The following is an 11,813-nucleotide window of genomic DNA, read 5'->3' as shown; positions in this document are numbered from 1 at the left end:
GTCTAAAATTTAAGGCTTTAGGCAAGGCCCAATAGTTTAAAAATGAAAAAAAAAAGATTGTCCTAATTATTTTCTAAATCTATTTAACAAAGTAATCATAAGTTTAAGTTTATAACAACGAAATATAATTCCAAAAATAAAATAAATAAATCCGACATGATTTAGACATGAACAGGTTGTATTGGGTGGACGATAAATCCAGCTTTCTGACATGCTCCGGAAAGGTCTATAGAAATCATGACACAAATCCAAATGAACAAAGATTAATTAATCCTCCTTGGTAAATAATAAACTGCACAGTTTCCCCAGGAAATGTACAAATTGGGAGCTGACAACATACAACCAGCCTACCTCAAGAGAGGTTGAAGACATAATAATATTTGGTACTAGTAGTACTAACACAAGCTCCATCAATCTTCTTCGTCTTCATCTTCAGGAAGCGCCATATCGTCTCCAATACCTTCGAGCAGTTTGTCTACATCCTCGCCTAATTCAGATAACCTTGCACTCAACTTTTCCACCTTGCTCTGCTCTTGTCCGAGGCACACGAGTAAATCATTCAGCTCTGCTTCGCTTTCCTTCTGGGCTTCTTCCCTAGCTTCAGCTTTTATTGCCCCGATATCGGGAGATGTTGATGTCCCTCCACTCTTCAAAGTTTTCGCCTCTTTTTCTAGGTGGATATTGGTCTGTTCAAGACTATTGTAAGCATCTGAAAGACTCTTGAGATCAGACTCCAGCTTCCCTGCCAAATTCTGGTACATTAATGCCTCTGATTCAATCTTAGCTTTTTCTGCCTTCAGCATCTCTACCCGTTGAGATGCTTCCTGAAGATCTCTACGAAGCGTTTCTATCTGAACTCTATCTGAGCCACTGCCTGCCATAAGCTCAGGATGGGAATGACCTGTCCTTGCCAAATCCTCAGCCAAAGTGGCATTTCGGCCAAGAAGTTTCTAGATATGAAAATGAAAAAAGAAAACAGGAGATCAGACAGGTAAGAACACCTGAAGATAATTGACAAACAACAAATATTCACAGATAGTGTTGTCAATGAATGAACATAATTAGTTTATAATAGCGGTTAATTTTCAAAATGAAAATAATACAAGTAATTGACAACAAATGAAATCCAATACAGGTCTATAAATAGTAAAGTGATTTTCAACTAATGAGTTTTTGTAATTTTTAGTTTCCAATTACCTGTATCTCAGAGCACTGTGTCTCCACGAATGCTTTTAGCCGCTTGATATACTCCTTATCACTTTCTCCACCCTTTTGTTCCAGTTCGGCTGGCACAACTGCCACATCACTCTTAGGGCGACTATAAACATCTACCATTTTCTCTCTAATATTAACTTCCAAACCTTTCACAAAATTAACGAACTGAGCATCAAATACCGATGTGAGGATTGGATGATCTTCATTCTTTTGATCTGTCAAATCATTCTCATCATCTTCAATCTCTGCCATACTAGCAGTAGTTGATCTTGTCAATGGTTTATGGGACTGAGCTGGCTTCACTGAAGAGAAAATGAAGCTTCTCTGCATCTCATCAAACTTCAGAAAGTAGGATGTAAGCCCAATTTTCTGGCTTATGGCATCAGCTATGGTAAAACCATCCTTTCCATTTTCACTAGATTTATTGTAAATCACACATTCTCCCAAGAGAACTGCAGCCAACCCCCTAACGCACACAGTTGATGATGTACTTGACACCAACTCCAGCAGATACGTTAAGTGGGGCCGTGAATCTAAGAAGCATTGCACTGCATTTGGGCAATCTGCTAGCCAAGTGATGAGCAGTTTCAAGATAATTGGTTGAACATACGAGTAACCTGGCTGCCCATCTTTATTTTTCATTGAAGATGCAACTGCCAAGTACCTAACAATTCGGTGCAATAGTAGCTCTGGAGCCCCTAAGGATGGCATTGGCGCTTCAAGCTCAATCTGTAGAACCTGCAAATCTCCAATGAAATTAGATTACAGAAAAGCAGAGGCATAAAATTGTCATTTTGCTCTAGATGCAAGTGAAAAAGAAAGAAAAAAAAGTGACAGCATACCTTTTCCTTACACTGACTATTGTCCTTAAGAATATGAGTAATAACACTAGCAGCCCTGCAACAAGTCTGTACTTCACAATATTAGTTGGACAATTCTCAGGCGATAAGCACCATTAAGAAAATCTAATAGTATGCTAAATGATAGAGATTCATATTTATAGAATCTTAATGCATATATCATGAGATGGTCCAACAAACTTAGGCTCTCTGTATTGTTCTTCTAAGTTGATTATTAACCATGGAGAAGTGAGAACATCAGATTACCTCCAGATCACCATCGCTTTCACTCAATGCAAGACCATGTAAAAGCATGCTGCCACATATATACACCGCAATCAAATAATTTCATCAAATGCAGGAGTTTTATACAGAACAAACAAACAGAAATAAAAATTTAAGATTTAACTAGCACCATAGATTTCAATTCCTAGTCAGAATAGCCTATAATAGAGAAAAATAAAGAACTATGAGTAAACAAACCTTCCAAATGACATGTTCACATCCTCCTCAAGAGAAGCATCAGTCATTGAATTTGGATGTGGAATTAATGTGGACGCTAACATTGCTTGCCCATCCGTGTTTTTCTAAACATAAGATCCAAAATTCACAATCAAGCAACAGCAGCTTTCACCAAGAGACTTATTGTAAATTACAGACATAACTATTAACAAAAGAAAAATATCAAGTAAAGAGAATGCTACGATATAAACCTCACAGAAGTTCTTAAAAACATGGTCTGCTGCAATAAACTCTTGCATACTAGATGTTCGCAGAATAATTCGGAGAATAGAATTCAAAGCAGGTTCTACTTGTCGCTCCTCACCAAGAACTTTGCTGGAGAGGGCATCCAGATTCTTGGAATGCCCAGCAACCAAATCACCAATGCACCTTAGTGCCTGGCAAAATATAAGCATTAGAAGAGGGTATGCTGAAATGAAGAAATAGAACAAATCTAGAAAGTGATCTCACCGAACAGCGCAGAGCAATTGGAGCCCATTGGCTTTCAACACCCAGCATTAGTAGATGGTCCAATAACTTCTTCTACAATTAAGGAAACAGGGATAACATATCACAAAAACAGATAGCTCTCCACGAAGTCAATTCAAGCAGACATGATTTATAATTAACCTGAGCTAGGACTGTTTTATTAGTGATCTTGTTTGAATCTTTTTGAGGATCTGCTTCCGAGCCTCCCATCATCAACAAATTAATAGTTTCCAACGCACTGAGTAAATTAATTGTCTACTGGCATGTTGTTTGTTTCACGAAAATGGAAAATCACCAGTAAGCTTGTGAACAATCAACTGGAATGGCTACAAAAGAAAAAAAGAAAAGAAAATAAAGCTGTAAATACTTGAGTATCTAACCTTCTGTTGAGTAAAACTGTAGGAACTTCCTCTTAGTTTCAAGATTGATATTAAGGGATCAAAACCTATAGTCTCCCTTAGTAGCACCTGAAACACACCTAAAATCAGTACCAGAGAAAACTTCGTAAACAGAGAGCAATGACAATGAAAATAAAACGTGGAGTGTACCTGATTTGAGGCATTACTGCGAAGAAGGTTGTTCAGCAACTCAAGACAATCCTGGGCAAGAATAATATATCATTACCTCATTAATTCATTAATAGGATTCTCCAAAAGTGGCATTGCCAAAACAGAATTGACTGCACACATGACTTATCTAAAGAAGTCACAGACATGGTAAAAAGAATTTACAAAAAAAAAAAAGAAAAAAAAAAGGGGAAAATAATAAAAAAATTGCTCAAACAGCAAACAAGCCAGAACAAGTTCATTGAGGTCCAGAATTAAATCTGATGAACCACCTGCACAACCACACCCCCATCAGAACCTCCCTCCTCCTTCATGATACTAAAAATTTTTTCAAATGCACCTTCGAAGACTACAATCTTTTGAATCTCCTGAAATCATAGGACTCTCTTAGTTAGAAAGGCAATCAAACATATTTAAAGAAGTTCACGTGCAAAAAGAAAAGAATGAAATTTAAAGGGCAGAAGAGGGAAGAGGTATAAACAAACACAAAGGGCTCACCTCAGCTTCACGAGTCAAGTATGTAAGAAGCAGTAAGGCTTCATTACGTATAACCTGGAAGACCGACAGTGATCAACATCATAAAAAAAGAAAGGACGTACATAATATCATCAATATCCTATCCCAAAAAAACTGAGACAAACAGAAAATTTAGGTAAGATAAGCAGAAGGTTCATGAAGAGACATATTAAAAAAGCAGACCTACAATAAAGCAGAACATGGAAGTTAACAAAATTTGCATGAAAAACAATTGGCTAATAACTGTTTACCTCACGGTCCATCAGCATATCCATAAGTCGAGTAATACCACGAGGAATAGACAGAATGGCTTCCTGTAACCTGAATATGAATTCAGCAAGAGGTTTTCGAGCAGAAACCAACAAAAATAAACATCCAGTTAGGATAGAAGGAATTTTTGTAAAACTCATACCTATTTGGAGAATTAGTGAGAAGGGCTGTTAAAATTTGAAGAGTGTAATACCGCACATAGAAATCCTCCTCAGACTACAAAATCACCAACAGAGAAGAAAATGATGATATCACATGAAAGATCCATAATAACAGATAAAATAAGTTCCCGATCCATACAAAGAACTCTCACCAGCAAACTTAGTAGGAGAGAAATGCTCTCTGATTCTCGGGAAAGCAAATCAGTATTCATTAAAGCTGGCTGAACCTCATTTGTAGGCCCTTTTGCATGATCAATAGGTGTCAAAGCACTAACAAGAGTTTCAAGGGCACCACGAACCTGCATAAAGGGAATGAATGTCAATCGTTTTTATCAAGTTTCAGGAAATTTGCAATCAACTGTTTCAAATGGAAGGATAAAGGGAAACAACAATATTTGGTCTACAAGGGAATAAAAAAGGCCCTTTGAACTGCAAACTTCTGGCCAAAAGTTCTCTTGGGGATACTGTATATCACTACAGAGAAACATTGTATGACAAACAACAAGAAGAACAAATAGATGAAACACAGAAAGAAAAAATGATTTCAAACCATTTCAACATCATCTCGTTCTTCCTTTAAGACACCCATGAGTACAGGAAAACCTGAAAAAATTTACATGCTAGCTTTATTAAACAACATAGAAAGACAAGTCAAGAAAGACTGGACAAATTTAACTTCAGTACTAGCTTTATTGATCAAGATAGAAACACACACCCATAGCTCCAAAAGCTAGCTGCCCAGCACGGCTTTCAGCCACAATGGTCTGAAGCTCTGCAATAGCATGCCTCCGGTCCTCCGCAAGGACACCATTGCTTATACGGTCGAGCAACCGTTCAACATAACTATTGACATGAGAAAAATGGTAAATCAGTCACGTCATCAATATCGAATTAGCAAATTAAACAGCAAGTACTGATATTCTCATTTCAGTTACCTATCCTCACTGGAATTAGAGTTCTCATTGCCAAAAACAAACCCAACAACCCCCTGCACAAGAACTCAGTTTAAAACTAATAATCACAAAACAAATTCAACCAATCACTTCACTCATAATCAGTGCACCAATAGAATCCATTTAAGCAACATCCAGTGAACATATATCCATGACCTTAACCAACACACGCAATAAGAGGAACAAAAAGCTGTTGCTTCTCTAATTACTTTTTCTAGAAAATGCAAGACTACAAACCGTGCTTTTAATAAGAAAATCAATAGGCTGAATCTAATTTACAAACACAGAGAAACTATAGGATCGACACGAACTTATATATTTGCTAATTTGGTTCATCACATTAATTCTAACATCAATCTTGAGCTAAAACCAAATCAAAATTGCAATTTAAATATGTATACATAAAAGATTTACTAGAATAACATTAACCCCAACCAATGATCGAGAAAGAAAGTAATAATCACAAGAATTAAACATAAAACTCACCTTGTAACGAGACGCCAAATCCATCTAAGCTCAATGAAGGAGCACAGAAAATCCTGATTATAAAGAAAAAGAAAAGCGAAGAAATACGAAATTATTGAAAAGTGAAAATCATGGATTGACCTAATCGAAGTTAACAATTAGGGCAGGAGAAGCAAGTCTAGGGCAAAAATGGAAAGACTTGATTAGGATCGAGTGATGTGGAAAGAGAAGGAATAGGACACAAATTTCAATTTGGATCTGCGTTGTACGTGGATTTTGATCGTCGTTTCTTTGACACAGCGAGTTGACGATTATCGAAAGATAGATTTTTGAGCCAAAAGGCAAAATTAATAAATAAAGTTAGAGAGAGAGATAAACTGTGCGTATTAATGGTGATTTGGGTCAAGCGAGGCCCATGCTACGGCGGTGATCTGTTAGATTTAGGCTTTAATCAATGTGGATGTTGTATAAATTGTATATAGGTTTTCTCCAAATTTATTTTAAATAAATTGTTGTGTTAAGAAAATAGGGTAAAAAGTAAAGAAGTATAAATGAAATAGAACATAAATTCTAATAATTACTAGAACTTAAAATATATCAAACACATATCTATAATACGCATAATATGCTGCCTCATTAAAAATCTTACCAGAAAAATTCAATGGAACAAAACTTTGATTAAGGAAAAAAGAGTACAACTTCATGAAAATGACTATTTGAATGTATTTTTTAAGCATTTATATCACCACTCTTTTGAAATTCATGAGTGAAAAAAATTTTAGAGAAATATATTTTGATCTCTTCAGAAGTTTCAACAATAATTATAACAAATTTTAATCATGATTCTACTATAAAAACATAAATAAGTATTTTGGATCATTTTATAATCCTCTGTCAACTACTATTCACTGAATCAAATTTACCACATATGTTCAAATTATTTCAAGTCATATAAATGAATAATTTCTCGATAATTTCAATATACTTCTACCATTCTAAATCCTTCAAGAATTTTAATATAAACTTTACAACATGGTAATTCATAAAAAGTTGTAACAACAACCATTAGACGCAAATTAAATCTTTTGTGAACTGTCAGTTTAATAATATATCTAAAAGTTATCATTTTTGAACTTCTGGTTTAAATTACTCTCTATAAGGATCTAGATAATGATAACTCATTACAAGCAGTGATTTCATTCAACTATGATTTTCCTCCCCTAATGTCGAGAAAACTGACAAATCAAAATAGTAATCACAGATTATGTCATAATTGAATATCAAATACATTCAAAACATCTAATAAAATAAGGAGACTCGTAATTAATATACATTCCTAACTTTCTTTGAGGATTCATTCATCTTTGTGCGTTGTGGTGGAACAATTAGAATATATACGCACATACAAAAGTTTAAAGATGGGAAATATTTAACTCTTGATCAAAAACTAATTGTAATGAGGAGTATTTATAACTTATTGGCTTGATGCGTACAACACGTAAATCAACATAATCTCATGTTGAACTAGGAAGTTTAGTTCTCATAAGTAATGGTTTAGATATTAATCACAGGCGTTCAATTAATAATTTCTCTAAACTACTATGCGCATAAATAATAAACTTTTACAAAAGTTTTTCAAACTCAATCAATAAAAGACTAAGATATAAGCTCAACAGCTTGAGCAATATGAATTCTCTTAATTGTATAATATGAAATTAATTATTTAAACAATCAATCTTGCAAACGACAGATTGCAAATTGATAACACATAATAGATTATTTTGTTGATGCATCTACCAAAATCATATAATATCAAAACCATCCACATGGTGGAAAAATGAGCTCATATTCATGTCAGAAATGCAAGACATTAAAGGTTCGTTTGTTTGCCAATAAAATTTTTTCTGGAAAATAATTTACTTTTCTGGAAATGATTTACTTTTCTGGTGTTTGGATGAATCTGTGTAAAATATTTTCTATTGTTTGACAGATTTCCTGAAAATATTTTCCGAAAATTTGTTTTACATATATCAATAAAATTATATTTTAAATTGTTTTTATATATATTGGAATGATTTATTTATAAATAAATAAATAAAATAAAATATATAATAATACTCCATTATTAAGCTAGATCCATAATATATGAATTCTGAAAAATAGATCCATAATACCAAATACATGAAGAGAAAAAAAGCATGTATAAATAAGTTTGACATAAGTACAGAACTATCCATTCTTCTTTCAAATCTCTTTAATGAAATATTTACAATACCATTTTTCTCAATGTCCGTGCGTCTTAATGCATGTTATTTCAAATGTTTGTCATCAGTAACTCAATGCAAGCATTGCTAGCTCTAAATAACTTTAAAACTAAAACCAACCATTGGCTAGTAACTGAAACAGCCTATGGCCACCATGTAGAATGTGCAATGTTGAGCCTTGATCTGGTCATCAATGCTAAAGGGAAGAGCTACAAATCACATCTGTTGGGGTTTTGACAGTAGAGGAAGGGGGACAGTGCTATACGGAACGAATTTATCAACTGTGCTATAAAGATATAGCTGTAGACAGTGCGGATGGGCCTCCAAAACTGCATCAAGCACCGCTCTAAACTTTCTGCAGTAGGAACCACAAGTTGTTTATCACAAGCACAAGATTTGATTGCATTCGGAGAGAGCAAATAGCATGGCATGTATGTGTTCATTTAACATTTATGTGGGAAGCAAAATCGGATCATAAAAGGAAAACCTACCTTTCCACTTCCGGCATATTTAGAATGGATTTAAAGAACTTTTCCAGGGAAGCTAGCACTACAACTTCAACCATTTGAGGTTCCGCTTTTTGTAATGTGGAATTGGTCTCTCCATTTTCGGATCCATTCTTTGAGTTGAGTTTCTTCAGTATAGCAACAGTAAAACCAGCTGCCTAAACTTGCAAAGGATAAGCCTTTTTCACCTTGTTGGAAAGCATACATAAGAAAATATACACAAAACAGATAAAACATGACATCCAAGCTCATAATCAAAGAAAACTTTAGGAGAGTTTTATGAAAATAAAAATAGTATGAATAAATTTATTTAGAAGTTGATGGACCATTTTCAAACTTTAATTTAAAGCCCCTATAAAAGTAGAATCCAACATGTTTTTCACGCTAATGAAGAAAATTTTGACTGGACGGTAACTGCTCTATGCTAGAAACCCAAAGCTTTATGAACAAGTATAAAAATTTGTCAATAAAATCAAACACATTGGCTCTTTATTCCAGAATCCAGGAGAAACAAAAGTCAAAGATTGTGCACCAATGGATATATAATGTGATCACCGAATCCACGTGCCTTTGACAAAGTGAAATCTAGTATTAGTATTGGCATCTTAAACACAAATATCCGCCTTTGCATCTTCTATTTTTCCCATCCTTTTTTCACCATATCAGCAGTGAATCCCTAGGGTATCTTAGTTTTGCATATTTTTTTGGAACCATTTGTTAGGGTATCTTATTCATGTGAGCATTTAGGTAGTATGTCAAGTTGAGTAACTAATGACATCACATCATTTGAGCATATCTTATACATCCCAAACTCTAGTAGAGTAGATTATTCTTGGAAACTATACAAACCATTTACATTTGAAGAGAATCTTGTTTTTGAAACTTGTCTTTTTAAAAGTAGCATGTAGTTTTCAAGGGTGCATCGTCCATGTTTGAGCACCCTCTGAAGGAATAAATATGCAATCAATAGGGCCATACATGTGCATCACAACTGGAGAACTCATTCACAACTATGAGAAAGAAGGGCCAAAGGGAGTCTACATCTCCGAATGAAGCTCAAGGTTACTCTATTCGAATTAGCACAATTACAGTAACTTAAATCACACCACAAAGGAAATAAACAAAAACATATCTATCAAATATATATATATAAACAAAAACATATTGCTTAAAAACACCATAACCAGAAATAAATAACCTTAAACAACTTAACTAAAACTCAAAATTTATCCAAATAGTATAAAAGATTGAGAACAGATCAATCAAAAATAAAAAATTACAAACACTTTAGAGACAAAACTGATGGGATTCTTGAAATTTGTATAATTTGAAACATAAAACTCCATCAAAAGAAAAATTCAATCTTTTAGCACAGAACTGGGAATTAATTTGGGTATTAAACAAAGGAGAAAGTTGCAAACTTTTATGCATAGAATAAGTGAAAAGAAGAACTTTCTTTTTTTTCCTTTCTCTTACCTCAAAGGAAATTGGATCCAAGAAAGATCAACCAAAAAAAAGAGTTAGTCACCCGTTTAATCTCTGACCTTGAAAGCTCCAAGCAACCAAAAAAAAAAAGGCAGCTTTTCTCAGTTTGATAAAAAGAGCAAAAAAAGGGAAGAAGGCAAACAATACAAGCTTTTAAGCACTGTGTATATATATGTCTGTGTATGTATATATATTTTGCTTTTGTTAATAGTGAAAGTTGGTAAGGTTTAAACTGTTTTAAGGCACTAATTAAGGTTGCTCGTTTTGCCTGAGGAAGATATATAACAAAGCAAAGCAAAGCTGAAAGCACCGAAAAACTGAAGCAAAAGTAGTGGGGAGGGGAAATTGAAAAATGGTGTCCTAATCCCAGTTCAACCAGAAGTGATTGGAGAGACTTCAAAACCTGAAACTATAATGACTGAAAAAAAAAACTTTCTTTATTGCTCGCAAAGACTTAAACATGTATTTCATGAAATTTGGCTCAAACATAAACCCAACATCAAAATCTGAAATGATATTGAAATTACAGAAGCACAGGTAAAACCCTGAATCAATAGATTTTACCCAAACCCAGAAAAAAATTAAAAATAAAGAAACAAAGAAAGGCATAAATTTTCAGGCATAAAATAGGTAAAAATGTGAACAATTAAAGAACAAGAAGAAAAAAAAAGAGCTTTATGCCATACCTTAGCCAAGACCCAGCGAAGAAGAGCGAGATTTGCCCGAGAAAGAGAGAAAGAGAAGAAATGAAACAGCAGCCTGAGAATAGAAGATGAAGAACGGAAGAAGGAAAATGAATGAAGAAGGGAAAAAGAAGACTTTTACCTGGATGAAGGAGGAAACGAAAAATGTCTTACAGAAATGAAATCCATAAGACATTTTCCCAAAAACGTAAGGCATTTTACCCGTGTCTTAAAAATATTTTCCATTTCGAAAATGTTTTCAGTTAAACAAACACCGGAAAAGCAAGAAAACATTTTTCGAAAAATGTTTTCTTGCAAACAAACGGAGCCTAAATCTCAATTTCAGTTAGTGAATTTCTAATAATCAATTTCATTGAGAACAACCAATGTCTATATAAATTTTCAATTAATTTTCGCATCATATATGATCCAAGATGGTCTAACTGGTCACGCCAAGTAGTAAATGTATTTGTATCAATAAAATTCTGGTTTACTTTAACATGCATTTCAATTATACTAATAATGGCATTATAATTTTTGACAAGTTATTATTTTACTGCCATTCCTTTTACTTTATATCCACATATAACTACTACTGTGACATTTACTATTAGAAATGTCTAAATCAATGTGTAAATCAATGTGAAGTTTAAAATGCCACTAAGTCAACAAAATAAATATAATTTCCAAACAAATATGTGCAATATTCGCTTTAGAAAATATGTTAAAATCTTCAAATATCTAAAAAAAATTATTATATTTATTGCAAACATTTACTTGATAAATGTGCAAAAAGTAATTCGAACAATAATGTAAGCATATATCATATTTTTTACCAATAAGATTATATAGATATCATCTGCTTCAAGAAATGATAAATTAATATAAATCATTGAATAT

At 33.6% G+C, this 11,813-nt stretch overlaps 2 protein-coding genes across 31 annotated transcripts; both read right to left on the bottom strand.

Annotated features, from left to right (window-relative positions):
* Positions 1–102: 102 nt before the first annotated feature.
* LOC108460154 (golgin candidate 6) lies at positions 103–6,392 on the bottom strand. Of its 4 annotated transcripts, none has more exons than XM_017759520.2 (19): positions 5,997–6,392; positions 5,493–5,545; positions 5,273–5,400; positions 5,108–5,160; positions 4,710–4,856; positions 4,539–4,612; positions 4,378–4,447; positions 4,109–4,162; positions 3,883–3,978; positions 3,593–3,643; positions 3,425–3,511; positions 3,186–3,299; positions 3,027–3,098; positions 2,768–2,953; positions 2,538–2,641; positions 2,322–2,370; positions 2,058–2,123; positions 1,198–1,953; positions 103–950 (listed from the first exon to the last, which is right to left on the bottom strand). In XM_017759520.2, exons 1-19 carry the CDS (start codon positions 6,018–6,020, stop codon positions 411–413), a joined length of 2,724 nt encoding a protein of 907 aa, XP_017615009.1. In that variant the 5' UTR covers positions 6,021–6,392; the 3' UTR covers positions 103–410. The 4 variants fall into 4 exon arrangements, with proteins under 4 accessions (XP_017615009.1, XP_052882966.1, XP_017615010.1 ...); XM_053027006.1 differs by having other exon boundaries at positions 4,590–4,612; XM_017759521.2 differs by lacking the exon at positions 5,493–5,545 and having other exon boundaries at positions 5,997–6,350.
* Positions 6,393–8,157: 1,765 nt separating this feature from the next.
* LOC108458067 (uncharacterized) lies at positions 8,158–11,162 on the bottom strand. Of its 27 annotated transcripts, none has more exons than XR_008281415.1 (5): positions 11,056–11,097; positions 10,917–10,989; positions 10,222–10,289; positions 8,731–8,924; positions 8,158–8,594 (listed from the first exon to the last, which is right to left on the bottom strand). XR_008281415.1 is itself a non-coding variant. In XM_053026844.1 (4 exons), exons 1-4 carry the CDS (start codon positions 11,100–11,102, stop codon positions 8,456–8,458), a joined length of 432 nt encoding a protein of 143 aa, XP_052882804.1. In that variant the 5' UTR covers positions 11,103–11,117; the 3' UTR covers positions 8,158–8,455. The 27 variants fall into 27 exon arrangements, 2 of the variants coding, with proteins under 2 accessions (XP_052882804.1, XP_017612796.2); XR_001867233.2 differs by having other exon boundaries at positions 8,731–8,933; positions 10,222–10,297; positions 11,056–11,071; XR_001867237.2 differs by having other exon boundaries at positions 8,731–8,903; positions 10,222–10,297; positions 10,917–11,133.
* Positions 11,163–11,813: the final 651 nt, after the last annotated feature.

The sequence above is a fragment of the Gossypium arboreum genome, chromosome 4 (assembly GCF_025698485.1).
Source record: "Gossypium arboreum isolate Shixiya-1 chromosome 4, ASM2569848v2, whole genome shotgun sequence".
NCBI classification, from domain to species: domain Eukaryota; kingdom Viridiplantae; phylum Streptophyta; class Magnoliopsida; order Malvales; family Malvaceae; genus Gossypium; species Gossypium arboreum.
The sequence above is the reverse complement of the archived record's forward strand: the minus strand, read 5'-3'. Positions and strand labels throughout refer to the sequence as shown.